The sequence below is a fragment of the Colletotrichum jinshuiense genome, chromosome 8 (assembly GCF_051148585.1).
Source record: "Colletotrichum jinshuiense chromosome 8, complete sequence".
In the NCBI taxonomy this organism is placed as follows: domain Eukaryota; kingdom Fungi; phylum Ascomycota; class Sordariomycetes; order Glomerellales; family Glomerellaceae; genus Colletotrichum; species Colletotrichum jinshuiense.
This window is the reverse complement of record NC_139315.1, coordinates 3539925-3556973: the sequence shown is the minus strand read 5'-3', so window position 1 is coordinate 3556973 and position 17049 is coordinate 3539925. Positions and strand designations below refer to the sequence as shown.

Below are 17049 nucleotides of genomic sequence, written 5' to 3'. Positions count from 1 at the left end.
TTGTCAGCTGCAAGGGATGTCTTGGGCCGGTCTCGGTCAAAGACATGTCCTAGCCGGGCACCGTTTTAGATGTTCTCTAACTTATGGAAGCAAGGCATTCCTCCGCTCAATGACACGTGAAGCCCTGGAATGAAGCTCCACGACATGTGAGAATCGAACGTTGGGTAGAAGGTTTCTATGGATGCAATTAAGATTGCAAGATTTTGAAACCTGAAGCTGTCATTTCTGAACACTAAGAAAAGCCATTAATTGATGAGACAAGCAGGAATATTCTTAAGCTCAATCTGATACTATAGGACTATAACCAATCTATTCACCGTAACTCCTCCACTAGAGACGCCTTGCCCAAGCAAAATGGTATTTATTCTCAACCTCCGAATTCACGCACTTGAACTAATACCTTCCAAGGCCTTCAAAAATAAGCACCCGGATAAAGGTAAACCAGTTTCGAATCAAAAGCACACTCAGAAGTAAGCGCGGTGCGGGATCGCAACGAAGATGGCAGTAAAAATACCACCAAGCAACAGGGCGCAGAGCATGGCTTGCAGGAAGATGGTGTCTTGGATGGTGCGCAGAGCAGGCTCCTCAATCCACACCTCGCGGTCAAATACCTTGCGAACGACGTTGCGCTTCTCGTACTTGACGATCCACGGCTCCTCTTCGTAACTGTTGGCCGACCCGAAAGACTCGAACGAGGTTGCACGTCTCTCCTCTTCCTGCTCCTCGTCTACGAAGAGTTCCCAAGGACGGATGTGCCGGTGGTGCATGCCGTGTAAAACAACACACATGCCCTTGTAGGCGGCAACCAGTGTTGAAATACCCAAAACCCAGCCAATGGCAGCCAGGGCTCGCCAGCCACGGCTCGCGTGGCTGAGAGTAATAAGGATGGCAGCGATGAAAGCGATGATGATGAGGCTGACACCAAGACCACGAGCGAAGAAGACCCGGGCCGGGTTACCGTTGCAGATCGACCATCGGATGAAGTTGGGGTGAGCCTGCTGGCGGAGCGAGTTCTCGATACCCTTGATTGTCAAGCGCCAGGCACTGGGGTGGGTGGTGTAGGCAAGAGCGTGGAGAGTGGCGTCACGTTCCTTGGCTGAGAGGTTGAGCTGTCGTGGGGCTCCCTCCACAATGTACGTGGCAATAACACGGTCCATCTCTTCGCGGAAAGGCTGAATGGTGACTGAGAAGAGTTAGCTCATGGTACAAACATGACTGGCAAATACAAGACTGACAAGGTTGCTTGGCGCCAACAGCCGTAAAGGCATCGCTGGCCTGCGAGCGGTATGTGTCTGCATTCGACGCTCCGTTCGACCCCGTGTAAACAGACTCCTGGTCGGGGGGTGTGCGTGGTGGGGTTGAGAAAGGGTTGTGGTCGTCAGCAACAGCAGCCGAGAGGCCTTTCTTTTCGAAATCGGTTCCCTTGAAGATTTCTTGGCCAGGCTTCTTGAGCATTCTCTGCGACTTCTCCTTGAACATGCGCTGGAGCACCTCGGTCTCCATGGCCTGGGTCCATTCCGGAGCAAGGCTCACGTCTGAAGTCTTGGCTTCGAGGAAGCGTTTCTGGTAGTCCCGGTGCCACAGGAAAAATTGAAGGTTTTCCGCAGCGTGCTCGATGTAGATGAGGTAGTTCATAAAGTCACGTACAGTGCATGGCTGCAACGTCAGTCAGAAAAAAGAGTTTGGATAAGACTAGCACGGCGTTACCTACTGGGCAGGTGCCGCCGCTGATGATCTTGTCAAAGGTCAACGACTCGGGAATGCCAGGCAGCGTTCCAGACTTTCCGGAGCGCAAGGACTCGGAGGTACTGCTCTGCTTCTCATCACCGCTGTCAGAAACGTTTGATGAGCTATCGGTAGCCAAATTGTTGACATAGACCGGGCGGCGGTAGGTGAGGGGGAGGAGACCCATGATGAGTTAATGAACGATAGACGTAGTCTGGGATAGAGAGAACAGTATTGAGGTAAGTATGAAAGGATAGATCGAAGGATTGATTGTAGGTTTCAAAGTATTGATGACGGAGCGTGAAGGTGGAATGGACGGACACGAGCGTCAGCCAAAACAGAGTAGCTAGCTTTAGGTTGTTTCCCTAGGCCTAGTGACGACTGTTGGCAAGGAAGGCTGGGTGGAAATGAAGGAAAGAGAGCGGCGTAGGGCCCAAGATGTAATAATGTAACAAACACTGAAGGCTACTGCACGCTTGAGATTGGTGCTCGCCTTGTGGGAGGGACAGAAGGACTGGTGGGTAGTAACGAAGGAAAAGCCAGGCTTGAGGTGGAAGGGCCAGATAGGGGGAGCAGAGGGGCTGATATACAAATACGACAAGATATGTCTCCGCACTCGTCGACCTACCTACCGGCAGGTATCCTGAAGTCAGGAGTTAGTGGGCGGGACGACCGAACCCCACAGCCATGTTGACAGCAAGATTGCTTCGCGTGGTTCTGGGCGGCTTCTGTTGACGCAAAAGGCTGAATCTAGACAAACCCAAAAGGCGTAGGGTCAACTTAGACAAGGACTTGAATGGAACCGGGGACGGGGTGAGACGGCCAAACGTCTGTTATCCTCAGGCGGCATGCGAATGGGTGGGAACAACATGGTGGGTGGGGATGTGCTTTCTTCTCGGGCTTGCGAGTGAGTGAGTGTGTGGGCGGTGATATCAAGACGCAGCCTTGGCAGAGACATGGAGGGCGACGCAGAGGTACTAGCGCCGATACGGATGGTGGAGGCGGTATATTAGAGTAAGAGACATGGCTGCGGATGCATGTGGGAGGAAGGATACGCACGGGTTTGATGCTAGAGGAGACAAGAGGCAGGGAGAAAGAGCGCTAATGCGGTGCATTAGGGTAGGTACCGGTATGTTTAGAGTTCGTCAGGATGGTCTTTTTTGTTTGTTTGTTAATTATTGGATTTTTTTCTTCAATCTTTTTCAGCTTGCGGTTTGTCTATTTGCCTGTCCTGAGGCTGTTCCTAATATCCAATACGCATATGGTGATGATATAGCGTGGTGGGTTGGATGGTGGAAGTTACCGTATCGATGGTGGTTGACAAGGAGAAGCAAGAGCGAGGAAAGTCAACAAAAAGAAAGAAAACAAGCGAGTGACCGACGCCTCATCAGCGCCCCTCCCCCCATTTCGGATTTGGGTGCTGTGAAGAAGTGACGATGAACCAAAAGCGGCAGAGTTCCAGTCGATCACCCGCAGCAGCACGGTGATTGGCGAAGATGGCCCGGCACTAACAAGGCGTGCTTTCCTGAACGAGTAAGGAGCGCCTCCTCGCGCCCAAGACATGTCGCAGCTGGGATTTGGGATTTGCTTTCTGGCGATTGCAGCTGCGTAATACGGTAATCTCGCGCCTCACCTCACCTCACCTACGCCTGCGCCGTGTCTTCCGTGCCATATGGCCAGGATGAACTCGGCGACTTCGCAGGACCGAGTCCCACGCGCACTCCGCGCAGCACTGTAGAAGATCGGCCAGAGTACTACATAATCAACATGCAGGTTTGAGAACCCGGCATCCTGGTGATTCTCCAACAAGCGTGGTCCTGCCCGCATCTTCGCCACAAAGCCGAGCTGGGCGACATTGACGCGGCAACATCAACAGCTGCAAGCCTGGCCCGGCGCCGAGCGCGGGGGGCGATGCATTCCTATCTTTCTTCAGAGGACCGGACTGCCGGACGGCGTAGACGATGGCCATGAGCCTCGACACCATAACGAGACCAGGCGCCCGCCTCCAATTCCCAAGTGCCCATGTGCGAGGGCTTACTTCGCCATAAGCGGAGTTGGGGTCGATGCCCTATACCATAATTCACGTGCTCACTTTGTTGTAGCCCAAAGCAGGAGTCATCGATGGGCCGGGAGAGAGATCCTGTTGATGGTTGTTTCCAAGAAGAAAAAGAAAGCTGGGCCTCTTTCATGCCGACTCGCCCAGGAACCCATAGACAGTCTCATGCGCCAAAAGAAACGGAGAGGAATTCATTGGTCACCGCGCCCCTCGCCTCTCGTCCAATTTAACTTTGGGCCAGGCAGAGCCACTCAGGAGATGGCGCTCACAGGGCAGCTAGCCCAGCGCGAGACGGGCTGTGAACAGACAGTGGAGGAGATCAGATCTGGACCTGTCAAGAGAGAGGCGCAGAGGTGGCGGCCTGTTTAGTGAAAGGTTGCGATCCCAGCTGGCTGGCCGCCGGGGAGTGGACAAGGGGGAAAGGGGATCGATCCCCCGCCGGTCTGTGCTTGCAGCCCTCGCCGAGGTCGATGCACGGGCCGCCCCATCACCATCGCCATCTGCACCACCCTCCGCGTCACCTATCATCCACCGTCACCCAGTCATGATGAAGCCTTTCGGCCAACAAATGCAGCTTCCCGGTCTGCTGCAGTGAGCTTGCCCACTCACGGACCACTCTTTCCTCCCTATCGACAGCTGAGGTGAGGCCCCGCATCGGAGCAGCTCCCTACATGTTCAAGCGCTGCGGCGGTGGTTTATACCAAACACGATTTGCCGGGATGCATCTTGACCCGGGGGGCCTTTGGGGTTGACTACTTCGCTGTCTGTTTCTACACACCGGACGGCATCTCCTGATTGCCAGCTCAAACGTGGCGTAGCTTACATGATAGACCAGAACTCTGCGGCCTCCTGGGCTTGATTCGATAGGCGCTTGGCAATGCTTTCTTTTGCAATGCACGATGTATACGTCGCCCGCCCTCGACCATCTGCCAACAGTTCCCATCGCAAGCCATGCTCGACTGGACGAAAAACGAAACAGATAGGGCCAAGCAAGCAATATCGACTCGACTAGCCTCTTCTGTCCATCCCTGTGGAAAGGGCAACTCGATCATGTCTCCTCGCCCAATTGATAACCCAAACCCTGTCCAATAAAGCAGCCAATCAAGGTCTTGGTTAACCCGTCAGCCATCCCATCTCGTCATGTTCGTCCGCCAGTACAATACAGCCTAGCCAGGCCAGCCGACTTCCTTGTCAAAACCAATGATCCGGGTCGACTTAGGGCTTGCTAGTATTGCCTGCCGACCATGGTTGCCGCGGCCAGGCTCCGTTTCGCGGACGCGCAAGGTTGAAATTTTCTGTGCTCAGTAGCGCCTCTGTCTGTGCAGCGTCGCTTACCTTTCCGATCGAGCCAGGAAAAAAAAGCCAACCTTTGGTGGTTAGATCGGTTATCTGGGGCCGAAGCAAGGTTGGCCTTCATCGCACACCGACCTCCAACTTCGTTGTTGAATTTTCAATTACTTACAGTTCGGGCCGGGCCCAAGAGCTGAGAGGACCCCTGGTGCAGATCATTGTTCTCATCTCCAAGCGAGCCCCCTCTCTCCAGCGGGACGGATGGCTGGACGATTGGGCAACAAACCCCTGCACCGAACCACACGTCACATCGCCAACTTTTGCTGCCGTTCAGACCCGAGAGGGGAAAGGGATCGTCCAGATGCTTTTCAGCTCCGGTCGGCGATGGGTTGCATACCACTGTAGATGATACCCATGTGTGCCGGCAATTTCGCTGAACGCGCTCTCTGTTCTCACGCGCCAACCTTCGCTCAACCAGTCTTTTTGGGCCGAGCCTTCTCAATTCAAATTGAAAGCGCGGCAGAAAAGCTACGGTTGAGACGACAACATGGTTCGGACGAAAGACGAGCTAGATCGGATTTTCGTCCAACCTCGTACTGATGCAGGGGAGCCCACACCGGCACCTCCTCTCCGCGTTAATAGGCAGTGGCGTTAGGCTTCTGTCACAATCCCGAGAAAATCGGGGTTGAACAGCACTAACTGTCGCATGTCTCTACTCGACACCAGTTCTACTTTAGCGTATGCCGTTTTTTCTCGTCACCTCCCTGCCAAAACCGAGTCCTGTGGTTTTGTGAAAAGTTCTCCCACCGGCAACCCGGCCCTTGTTCTTGGACCGCCTTTGACTCGGCCAATGTCGTCTCCTATCGCAACGTTTACGCCTCGTGAAGCCCGCGCGTGGTCCTCGTGGACAGCTTGTTCATCAATAGTCATGGAAACCTTCCGGATGTTTGGTGGTTTCTGCCAATATCTGATGTCTTGGGGCTTGACGCCGGTCGTGTTTAACTGACGCCATGCCTTGCAAGGTCTGTGGACATTTTATTGAGACAGACTATGAACATGTGAAATACTTTTAGTTTTTTTTCCTTTTTTCCTCCTTTTATTCTTATTTTTTGCAACGGTCTCCCGTCTTACGCGTGCATGGAAACCAACGAAGTGCAAAAATACTTCCAACCTGATGATTCCGAGACAAAAGCCACTGGCACCAAAGAACACGGGTCAATAACACCGTCAGTTGGCAATCAAGGGTCAAGACATATTGCGAGTTTCTGACAAGCGATGTCTTGGTTGGGGGATTACAAGAATCTGCGCTTGTGCTTCACGTCTGCCGCTTTACCAATGCTCCTCAGTGATGGGTACAGTATTCACATCCACGCCATCTCGGAACCACCTCTGCGTCTCCTCAATCTTGACATCGTTTCCACTCATCTGTCTCTTGCGCATCAGCCCGTTCTCGGCAAATGTCCAATCCTCGAGGCCGTAGGTCCGCCACCACTGCCCCGACTCGTCATGCCATTCATACCAGAATTGGACGGCAATCTACTCCAATCAATGAGCCATGTTCCCGGAGCGCAGCCGCCGTGGGGATTCAGCGGGGAGAGCGGCCACTTACCTTGTTGTCGGTGAAGGCGAACAGCTCCTTCCGAAGCCGATAACCATTCTCCGTCTCCCATTTCTTGGTCAGCCACTGCTCGATCTCGTCCCGGCCCTGGAGAAAGGTGCCCCTGTTGCGCCAGATGGTGTCGGGCGTGTATGCCAGCTTCACCTTTGCGGGATTCCTGAGACATGTAAGCCGGCATGCCGCTTTCGGCGGGAGACGGGGTATGTGGACCTGGTGTTCCAGGCATCCTGGGCCGCCTTCACCTTGGTCCTCGCCGTTTCCTCGGTGAAGGGCGGGAAGGGCGGTCTCGGTTCTGCTTGACTGGCCATGTTTGCTTTGCGCGCGGCTTTGAGAAATTGGGCCAGAATGCCTCTCTGATTACGGGCTCGAACTGTCACGATGGCGATTTAGAGGGGGTTTTTATAAGCTCTGATGTGACGCAACAGCTACGGGCTGACATGAGCGACGGCGCAGCCAATCACGACTTCGGACCGTCGCGGGGTTCGGCGTCTGTTATTTGTCGTCAACGCGCCCTTGACAAACGCCGCGGGTTTTGAATGCGCGAAAACCTCAGTAATCCTCCATACGCCCCGGTCGGGGTTGACGATGGGATGATTGGAGATAGGCTTTCTCTACCACAAACCGAGGACGAAAATGTGGCAGTCCAAGACGTAGGCTAGTTGAGTGCAAGGGGTTGCAAGACATGGATGGTGCGTTAGTTCATGGTGAGATCTCTGGGATGACGGCCTTTGGCCTTGCCTTGATAAACGACTTGCCATGATGAAAACATCACATACGACCATACCCACTGGAGAACTCGGGATCCCGTCCGCTCTCCCATAGATAAGCCAGTGAGGGCCGGATTAGTAGTTGGGTCGGTGACGACCAGCGAATACCTGGTGTTGTATGTTTTTGGTTTGGGCGCTCAGACATCTTTTTGCTTTTCCGGGGTGTATTCGGACTTTTGGGTCCTTACTGCAGTAACCTGAATCTTTCTAGTCTATGTCTTAGATCCAAGCCTCAACTTTCCGTTGTCCCAAGCACAGTATTCATCAAATCCTTCCCAACCAAGGTCCCTAATCTCTCTGCGTATACTTCAATGTCATGCGACCAGGTGCTCGCCGCATCTAGGGACGCCTCTGTAACAATAGCACCGGCGACACATATCCACCCCACGTTCCATTGTGCCAGCGTCCCAGTTATCTCTGTAGCGTCCAAACGTCTGAGATATAGAGGCCACATGGCGGGCACATCCGGAGCAACTATACCTTCAGCTTTCAGGACCGTGGACCCTCCATCTATGGAAAGGCTCAACTCATACCGACGTGTCCACGCCATGGAAAATTGACTGTGTTGCAGGTCCACGATCTTGACGGTGGAGCGGAGCTGGTGCATATGCGACCCAACACTGCGGCACACTAAATCTGCGTGCCTCAGCACTGGTTGCTGGTCGGCGGTGGAAAAAGAAGCAACTGATGCTGAGAGATCCGAGCCCCGGAGGAGGATCTTGCTCAAAGATGCCAATGTGGCTTTGGCGGTCGCCTCCATATATCCCGTGGCTTGCAGAAGAGGGAGTTGAACCAGAGCGAGGTGGTGTGTCGACAGGCACAATATCTTCTTCTGCTGATCTCCACTATTGAGGTACGAAGGAAGGAATTGCCACCCATTCTCAAGACAACATTGCAGACGCCAGCCCAACGCGCTGGCGATTGCCTCAGACGTGTCCATCAAAGCCTGAGGGCAATGGCCGGGAGCTTGCAAAACAGACAACGCGGAATCGATGCTCAGAGCTTGAAGCTGCAATGGAGCAGGACTCTTTGACGTCGCCGCCGCCGCAGCCTCGCGATGCTTCACAATTCTCTGGAGCCAGTCTACCGCTCCGGACCTCAATCCGTCGGGGAAAAAGTTTGACGTGTCTGGTCGAGATCCGATGGTGCCGAGAATCGCGAGCACAAAGCGGCTCATGGCCGGCATGGCACAAACGTCCGGCGCCTCCGAGCAGACGTAGAGATTCTCATCGGAGTCCCACTGGGACACGACAAAAATGGCCACTTCAACCATACTGCCAGGCGTCGGATCCAGAATCAAATCGTACAAGACGTCATACGCCTCGTCGTTTGAGGGCGTGAGCTGTATCAGATCCTCCCTTGGTAGCGCCTCAAGCTCGAACGCGGCCCAGAGCGGGTTTGCCATCAAGGCCTCGGCCACGTCCACGAACCCCAACACAGGCAAGCCGTTCGACTCGTCGTATCTCAGGAACACAGGATGCGTGGCCGTGAATCGCACCCCCTCCATTCCTTCACGGAAACTGTACAACGGCCTGCCATCCCTTATAGGCCTCGAAACTCCCTTCACCACACTCTGTACAGCTACACCTCCCTTGGTAATACTTTTAACCTTCATCCCCGGCTGCACATTCTCGATGGCCACCTTACTGCCATCGCCGAGAACCACGGCTGTCCCACTGGCAAAGCAACACCCACCACCGTGCGAATGCCAGTAACCCACTTCTTTAATAAACGAGGTATCCGCGTGCTGTGTGACGATTGTATCCGTTTCTCCGGCTGGCATAGAGTACACATTGGTCTTGCCCAAGCCAGTTACGCCGAGCTGGGAGGAGGTGATGGGACCCGCGAGCAGGTACCCCGTGTAGGCAGTCCAGGTGGTGGGAGTGATGTCGCCAAACCCACCCGGATCAAGAGCAGTGGGGCCAGTGATGGTGGTGAAGCTCGAAGCTATGAGTGGCTCTGTGGCGCCCAGGCTGCTTAGCTTGAGAAAGTGGAAGTACATCTCGTAACTCTGGTTCGCCCAGCCGCCGGAGGCCTGCAGGGCACGGTGAAAGCCGACCCAGTTGGAACTTGTCAGGCAGGATTGATATTCCGATAAAGAGCACCGCGGTGGGGTGACCGAGGTGGCGGAGGGAGACGCTAGCCAGTCCAGAAAACGCTGCGTGTTTGTCGACAACAGGAGACTGTTGAAAGTGTTGGTTGGTGGGTTGGTGGCACCCAGGTTAATGTATTGCTGTTGAGGGACCGTCAAGATTAGTGACACGGAAACAAGATCCTGACCGATTGCGACTGGCGCCCAATTGAGCCATCCCGCCTAGAGTCAAGTGTGAACGACGGCTGGGCTCTGTCAAAACCGAAAGCTGAGTCGCAGTTTGCAGCGGTTTTCGAGACAGGTTCAATCCACGGACAGATAGCATTCCCATGGGATGGCAGAGGAACAAAGTGTAATGTCCACGATTACCGAAACAAATGGTTTTTTTCTGATTTTTCTAGTGGGATTCTACAGACGAACGTACCTGGGCATATCTATCCCCATTGTAAATGCTCTGAACGACAAAGGCCTGCGCAGCGCCATGATAATCCAGCGGGTCATTGGTGCCAGGGGGAGGGCTTGCTGCGGGGTGAGGGAAGTAGATACTTTCGTACGAAACATTCTGCTGGGTGAACGGAGATGTCATTCTGCCCCAGCTTCCACTCAAGGAATTCTGCATCTTGTCAATCGCCGCCGTGGCGGTGCAGTGTTGATTAAGCGGCACCGGTTGCTGCTGCTCCCATGAGAAAAACGCGGGGGCAGTCAGGAGAAAGGCATCGTAGTCCTTCTTCAGCTGGACAAGGTTGGGCACATCTTGCACCGAGAAAGCCTGGCTGGAGGATCGGGTTGAGCTGCCATTGGGGGCAGCGATAAAAGAAGACTCTTGAGTGGCAGTTGCGCCTCGCGATTTCAACCCCTGCCCATTCGACGCGGGCGCGAACCCAGAGGCAACGACACCGCCATCGCCGTTGATGGTTTCAAGAATAGCAGTCACAGCTGCATTCCCCGCCGAAACGTCGACCACGGAGATGGTGACAGTTGCTGTTTTGACGAACGTCTTCGCTAGTATGACAATGCTGGCCGTGACCGTGAACTCCGTGGCTGGCATCACAACTGGTCTAACCCCCGAGGCCTGGCTGATGATGCCATCCGTGGACCCAAAGGTCAGGAATGAAGGAAGCGCGGGAGTGATGGACCAAGTCAAGGGTTCCGAAGTCGTCCCAGAAAACATGACAAAGTTCAGCTCGTTCGTCTGGTTGGTGTTCAACTGCCAATTCTGCTGCACGTAGCTGAAATCAGAAGGACCCATTGATTGCAGCGTCAAACTCCAGACAACGGCTCGAGTCGGATCCGAGCTCGGGTCTCCCGAATTGTCAACTGTGTCGAGGACGATACTGGTTGTCCCATCGCTTTGCTCCTTGGCGGTCAGAAACTTGCCGTTTCTCGTGGCCACGAACTGGGCTGACGTCACATAGGTCTTGGTCACAGAGTCGACTGTCCTTGCGGTGGTCTGAGCCGAAGACTTGGTAATGAAGGTCCACTGTTGCATCGACAACTCTTTTTGATAGACGGACGGGTCCACCGCCACCACGTTCCCCTGGGCATCCTCGGTTGTCGTTGCCGGGGGTGGAAGTGCCTGCAAGCTTCCGTCGCTGGCCTCAGCCAAACAAAGGGGCTGCTCGTTGTTGTCGGCATCCATGTAATATGTATAGATGGTTGTTATCCCCTGATAGTCGGTGCTCACATTCCAACATGTGTCAGGCAAATAGGTGATTGCCGCCGCAGCTTTAACGGAGAACTCCACCGGTCCAGTGCTGACTTGGCTTCCGAGCTGGACCACAGATGGGGAGCCCGAGCCAGTAGGCTGTGCCTGAAAAGAGATGCCGTTGAGAGAAGTTGCCGAGGAATCGGGTGGAATTACGTTGAAATAGTCGATAGCTGTATCGTGATCCATTTGTAGACCTGCAGGGGCGTCATACTTGTTGATAAAGTCTTGGATAGGGTTGGGTGGCTTGCTGTGTTTGAATGCCATAACTATCACAATAACCAGCCCAGCAAGTGCGGCAACAATCGCAAGGGCGCCGAGTACTGCCGCAGCGGTCTCGAAAACGCTCACAGCAATTTCAGTGGTCAAGGCATCTACCGTGCCAGCCCAGTTTGCCCCCATCGCCAGGAGCTGCAGTCCGCTTGAAGCTATCATGAGACTGTCCATACTTTTTTCCAGTGGATCGTTGGTTTTGGACAGGTCGATAGCACTCAGAGCGATATTGACACCAGCCAGCACTGCACCAACACAGTTTGTAAGAAACTCTCCGGCCGAACGGCCAAAGATTTTCATGCCAGTTGTTATCTCTTGTCCTTCTGAAGCAACGCTTGACATGGTTCTTAACTCATTGTTACTGCGGATGAACCATTGGGCGAAGACGTTCTGGGTCTACGACTCGAGTTAGCTGCTATCGCGCCATGCCGTTACAGTTGATACTCACCTTGGCAGCGGCATTAGGGAGAGTTTGAATAAGTTCGCCAAACCCAAAGAGCGCCAACAACCGAGGAGTAAAACTACCCAGGTCGTCCCAGAAAACGTTGAGACGAATGGCCCCCTGGATCCCCTTGATCAAGAAAGTTAGTCCAAGAGCCGCAGCAGTGATAACCCAACTGGCCTTCTGCTGCGTATTCATGGCGCCCCAACCCCCATACTTGTTTAGCATGGGCATAATCAACAACGCGACACAGGATATGCGCAAAAAGGTAGCCGTCAATCCTGCTGTGTTGGCCAGCTTTTTGTACCAGGGCGCTGCATCAAGAAAGTTCTGATTAAGCTGAACAATCGTGCTCCAGCTGCCGAGAGACCCACCGAAGCGCATGCTGGTTGCCAAAGATTCGAAGAAGTTCTTTCTCGTGGCATCGTCTGCAGCAAGCTTCTGCGCGTTCTGGGCTTCGGCCACGACATTTGGGTCTGAGCTGTTAATGTTGTCTTGATAGAATTGCTGCAACATTTCCTTCTCGAGGCTATCGAGATCTTCAGATGCAGTGTCGGGGTCGACAAATTGTGGGATGATACTCGACATTTGAAAAAGGCGAATGAGATCGTTGAAGGCCTCGGCGAAGGACTTGCCATTGGGGTTTTGTTGGCCGTTCTCCAAGACGCCGAAAGTCAGCGTCAACTTCTTCATCGTCCTGGCCACAGAGGCGGACAAAGACCCATCCGCACTCTGAGCAATCAACGAGGGCAAGAAATAAGTTTCGCAGTACCAGTATAGTTCGAAGGCGTAAAACAGCTTCTGCGACGTCGCCCAGTCCTGCAGAGACTGCAAGTCGGCGAGTGCAGAGTTCAGCGCGTCTGCAGCAGCCTGCACACCCTGAGGATTGGATGGGACGATGCCCGCGGCCTTTGCTTTGATGTCATCGGCCATCGATGCCCCCGCCGCCGAGATTGCTGCTGAGTAGTCTGTCTTGGCCTGGTCGTCGAGGTAACTCTGCACATTATGAAACGAATCCAAGTAACGATAACGGTACAGCGCGTCCGAATGCCGCTTATAAATGGGAGAGTTGGCCAGTAGCTTCCTCAATTGGGCATCGGATCTCACTGCGTTGCATTGTTTGCCTTCAGGGAGTGTAGAGTCGCCTAGCATTAATGTGCAATAAGGAACCTGCAGGGTTTTATAAAAGGCAGCATTATCGGGGCTGTCCGTGGCAATGGCCATAACCGTTGGGTCCGAGAGAACCGTAGGGGTCGCCGAAATGAATGTTGTGTGAATATCACTGTCCATGTAGAAGCAAACAATATCGTGAAAATCTTGGTTGGCAGTCTGCGAGACTGTATCAATGTATCCCGTAGGGTCTGTGGTGCTTGGGCTCATGGGGTCGTTATTCAGCAAACCAGTGATTGGCAGTGAAGTCGGGCCGCCATTTTCAGAAGAGAAAATGCGAGGAGAAGGAGTGACATTGGTGTGGAACAGAGATTGCGATCCGTTGGTCGACGTAGGTGCCTTGGCCACATCTCCAGGGACGACACCGGTGCCCACGACCGCGTATATGGGAGAGGTTTCACCGTCTTGGGTGATTTGGAAAGCGCCAGTAAAGTTGACTGCTAATTCATCAAACTGAAAAATGGAGTGTTGCGGAAATACAGACTTGATTGTATCCGTGGCTCTGATGGTTGGGGGAGGTGTAACAAAACCGGGGTCAATCGTTGTAACGCATGCAGGCACTGTTTCCCCATTCCTGACGATGTCTTGGAACAATGACTTGTAGTCCTTTGGAAATTGAGCAGCAGTGAACTGTGAGACTTGGCCGTTCTTGGTGTCCTGGAAAGAAACCTCGTTGATCAAGGTAGAAGACCCGAAAGGATTTGGAATAGCAACAGTATCATACGAGAACACCATACTATTCTGTTCCCAACTGGCGGCTTCCCACGTAGTACTGTTTTCATTCCAGACCAATGTGCTTTTGGAACTGTCATAAAATGCTCCAGCATTCGCAGAGACATTGACATTGAACGAAAGTGCGTAAGGCTCGAGATTCACGGCAAGGTATCCGTCCGCAGTCTCGATATGACCAACGGGGCGGGACAGCTGGGTGAAGTCGAGGTGCATATTGAATGGTTTGCCATAACCGTCTTGAGTCTTGAGTGTGTATACGCGGTGGTCGGCAGAGACAGTGATATGGTCCGGGTTGATCCAGGTGCTGACGACCGTTAGTTAGACTCATAATGGAAAGACAATCGGGCTAAACATACTGGTCAAGTCGAACTCCCTTACTCGGAATTCCGAACTGGGCAAAGTGGATGTAATGTCCCTCGTCTACAAATCGAGACTTGTCGTGCAACTTGGCATCGGCAACAACGTCCTTGCCGGCGAGGAGAATTTTGAAACATCGAGGTGCCCCCAACTGGAGAGGATTAGCAGCCATGGTATCCCTTACAGCTACCAGACTAGATGTCAGAAGGATTCCTTAATGAGGGTAAAATATGACAAACTCTGTGGCAATTTGGACTTTGCCAGTTTTTCCTTATACTGAGCCTTGCGCAAGGCTCGGGTTTGCTTGGCAGTGGCCCGTTTGCCTCGAATAAAGGCATTGATGCGAGAGACCTGCTGACGACGGATGCCAGCGACATTGGAGAGGAGGCCATTGTTTCCTGCGAAGTTGTTGGATCCAAGAACGTGCAGAGTCATGATTGTAGCGAAGTTAATGGTGTAATTGGATGGAAAATCTTAGGTGGATTGTAATGAAATTCTCAAAAGACCTATGATTGAGATTGATATTTCATGATTGACGTTCATAGGGGGGTTTATATGTCCGTAGAATTGGCCAGCTCAATGGAAGAGTATCGGGGGCTTGCGACAGCATCAGGGCTCCCTAAGTTATCAGTTGGTTGCAAGCAACCAGTTTTCAATCGCTACTTGGGTAAACAGCGCCCAAAAGATGTAGCAAAGCGAGTCTCTAAGAAGCTTTTCAGAATTCAAAGGGTTGAATCCTGGTGGTCTTCCCGCCTAACGTTATGCACTGTCGCTTTTTGAACCAGTGGCTGAGACAGGCTGCAGTAGGCAAGGCTAAAGGCTTATTGCCAGTTTTTGTAGGCATCTCTGAGGTTTCTGAAGACCATAGCCAGTCACCAAAACAATGCTAGATATATTTCCTTGGCCAAACCTGTTGGATTACCTGGCCAGGATACGGGCAGGCGGTCATCAGCGGCCGGCCGCGGCAGCGGAACCCGGAGATTCCACCTCCGTGCTGCCAGCGCCGCTGCTGCTGCCGCCAACCTTCCAACTTTCCTTTCTAGAAGACGAATACAGAACCGATTTACCGCATTCATTTACTCTGATTTACCACCCGTTCGGGTATCCTAGCAAAACCGTTATACTAGATCTTGGTTCGGAGATAATAAACGCACAGTCCACCACAAGAACCTCGTGGCGCTGTGCTGCTGGCGATTGGCAACTAGTCGCAGGTAACCAATCAACGATCTAATCAAGGCCTAAACTACCGCGAACGTCCCCAAGCTGAACATGTCAGCCACGTGCATACCATTCGGCTGGGACCAGAAAACGCTTTCATATGCGTTACGCGGCAAAGTAATTCAGCTCGGCACGCTACAACAAGGAAGTGTCTCAGAAAAACCTCGGGAAGATTTACCTAGGCTAGTTACTAACCGCCTCCCGTACTTTGCGGTCGGGAGACCCCGCCATTTGCCGAGACGAGTTATACGCCCACCATGAGCTGAAGTTTTAGGCGTTGGGTACAGGTCACTTACATCCGCTGACGGCGGCTTTGCCCTTCTGTATGGCAATTAGAGATATTCACATGCAGTAAAGTCTAGTATAGAGGCGTTCGGCTGTAAGAACTACCCCGCATAGGCTGGCCATCTTCATCTGGTTATCGAAGGAATGATGTTGTCGTGTTCATGGGCAAAATTTCATGTCATCTCGTAATGCGGTGGTGGCTTTTCAGCCCCACACGATACCTTAGACCGCGCCCTCGACAAACACCACGGGTTTTGATCTGGGCATTACACCGTCAAGCCAGCTGTGAAAGCCCTCAGTGTTCCTCCGCGGGCTTCAATCATCGATAGGCCGAGGCATTCCGAGCCTCATTTTGAGTGCGATGAGTCTTCAGATACATACGTGAGTCTTGAAGAGCACCGCGACCCTGGTCAAATGCCGACGCCGGCGCCCGCCGCCGTGCGGAGTACCACGTCGTCACACTTGATGCAGCAGCAGCAGCAGCAGCGTTCGAAGCAAAACGGGACCGCCCTCGCAGCCACGTAGGACATTTTGCCTCGGGTCGATGAAGTCGGCAGGCAGCAGGGGCAGAATTTCCGTGATTATCTGTTAGGCTTTGCACGCGAACTTTGCACGCGGCTACCACGCCCATATCAGGGGCGGGGGCGGGGAAAGGCCTCATGCCGGATCTCGAGGGCCCGAACCTCGCCATGATGACAAAGCGGCCGAGTCGACGCAGGTCCCAGCTGCTTGGCACAGTAACTCCGAAGGACGTTGGGAGATCCCGACAGTCAGGGTGCTCGGACGGCCGAGAGGCCTTCTTCGCCCCCACCGGTGAGGGGGCCACGCCGGGCATCGGAGTCCAGCGGACGCGGCATAAATTCCCGGTCTTGCGTCATGTCCCATCCTGTGGACCAAAAGGGTGCGCAAACGTGTTATCGGAAATTTTGGGGCAATTCGGAGGTGGTGCTCTGGACAGAGTCGCGTTATCTATCCGGCTCTACGTACTCTGTGCAGTTTTACGTCCATTGACTGGGATGGGGGTCAATTCATGTATGTAGGTTTAGTTGATTTGCACCTTCGTTGCTTTGACTTTGTAGTGCTGGTCAGAATTTGTCACCAATTCTCTAGACATGCAGGACAAAGCAAAGGAGAATTTTTTTCTTTTGCCGCTCAAGCCCGAAAGAAAGGCAAGTCGCGTTCCGCACGCGCTTGCCCACTTGTCTTTCGTCACAGGAGGCCACCGAGGCAAGGCAAAAATAGCCCGGACCGGGCCAACCGTCCCAGGAAGGAGTCGCCGCCCCGCGCCTAAGAAGGTGGTATCCGTATCTCAAATACAA

The 17049-nt window shown here is 53.4% G+C and overlaps 2 protein-coding genes across 2 annotated transcripts; both read right to left on the bottom strand.

Moving 5' to 3' along the window:
- Window positions 1-464: 464 nt before the first annotated feature.
- Window positions 465-1912, bottom strand: EsH8_VIII_000929 (uncharacterized protein; the record flags this gene model as incomplete). Its single annotated transcript, XM_083269971.1, has 3 exons — window positions 465-1183; window positions 1236-1656; window positions 1712-1912. The coding sequence occupies 3 exons, from the start codon at window positions 1910-1912 to the stop codon at window positions 465-467; spliced, it is 1341 nt and encodes a 446-aa protein (XP_083129739.1).
- Window positions 1913-6400: 4488 nt separating this feature from the next.
- Window positions 6401-14399, bottom strand: EsH8_VIII_000928 (uncharacterized protein; the record flags this gene model as incomplete). Its single annotated transcript, XM_083269970.1, has 7 exons — window positions 6401-6607; window positions 6681-6981; window positions 7990-8370; window positions 8437-9770; window positions 9973-11922; window positions 11975-14174; window positions 14227-14399. 7 exons carry the CDS (start codon window positions 14397-14399, stop codon window positions 6401-6403), a joined length of 6546 nt encoding a protein of 2181 aa, XP_083129738.1.
- Window positions 14400-17049: the final 2650 nt, after the last annotated feature.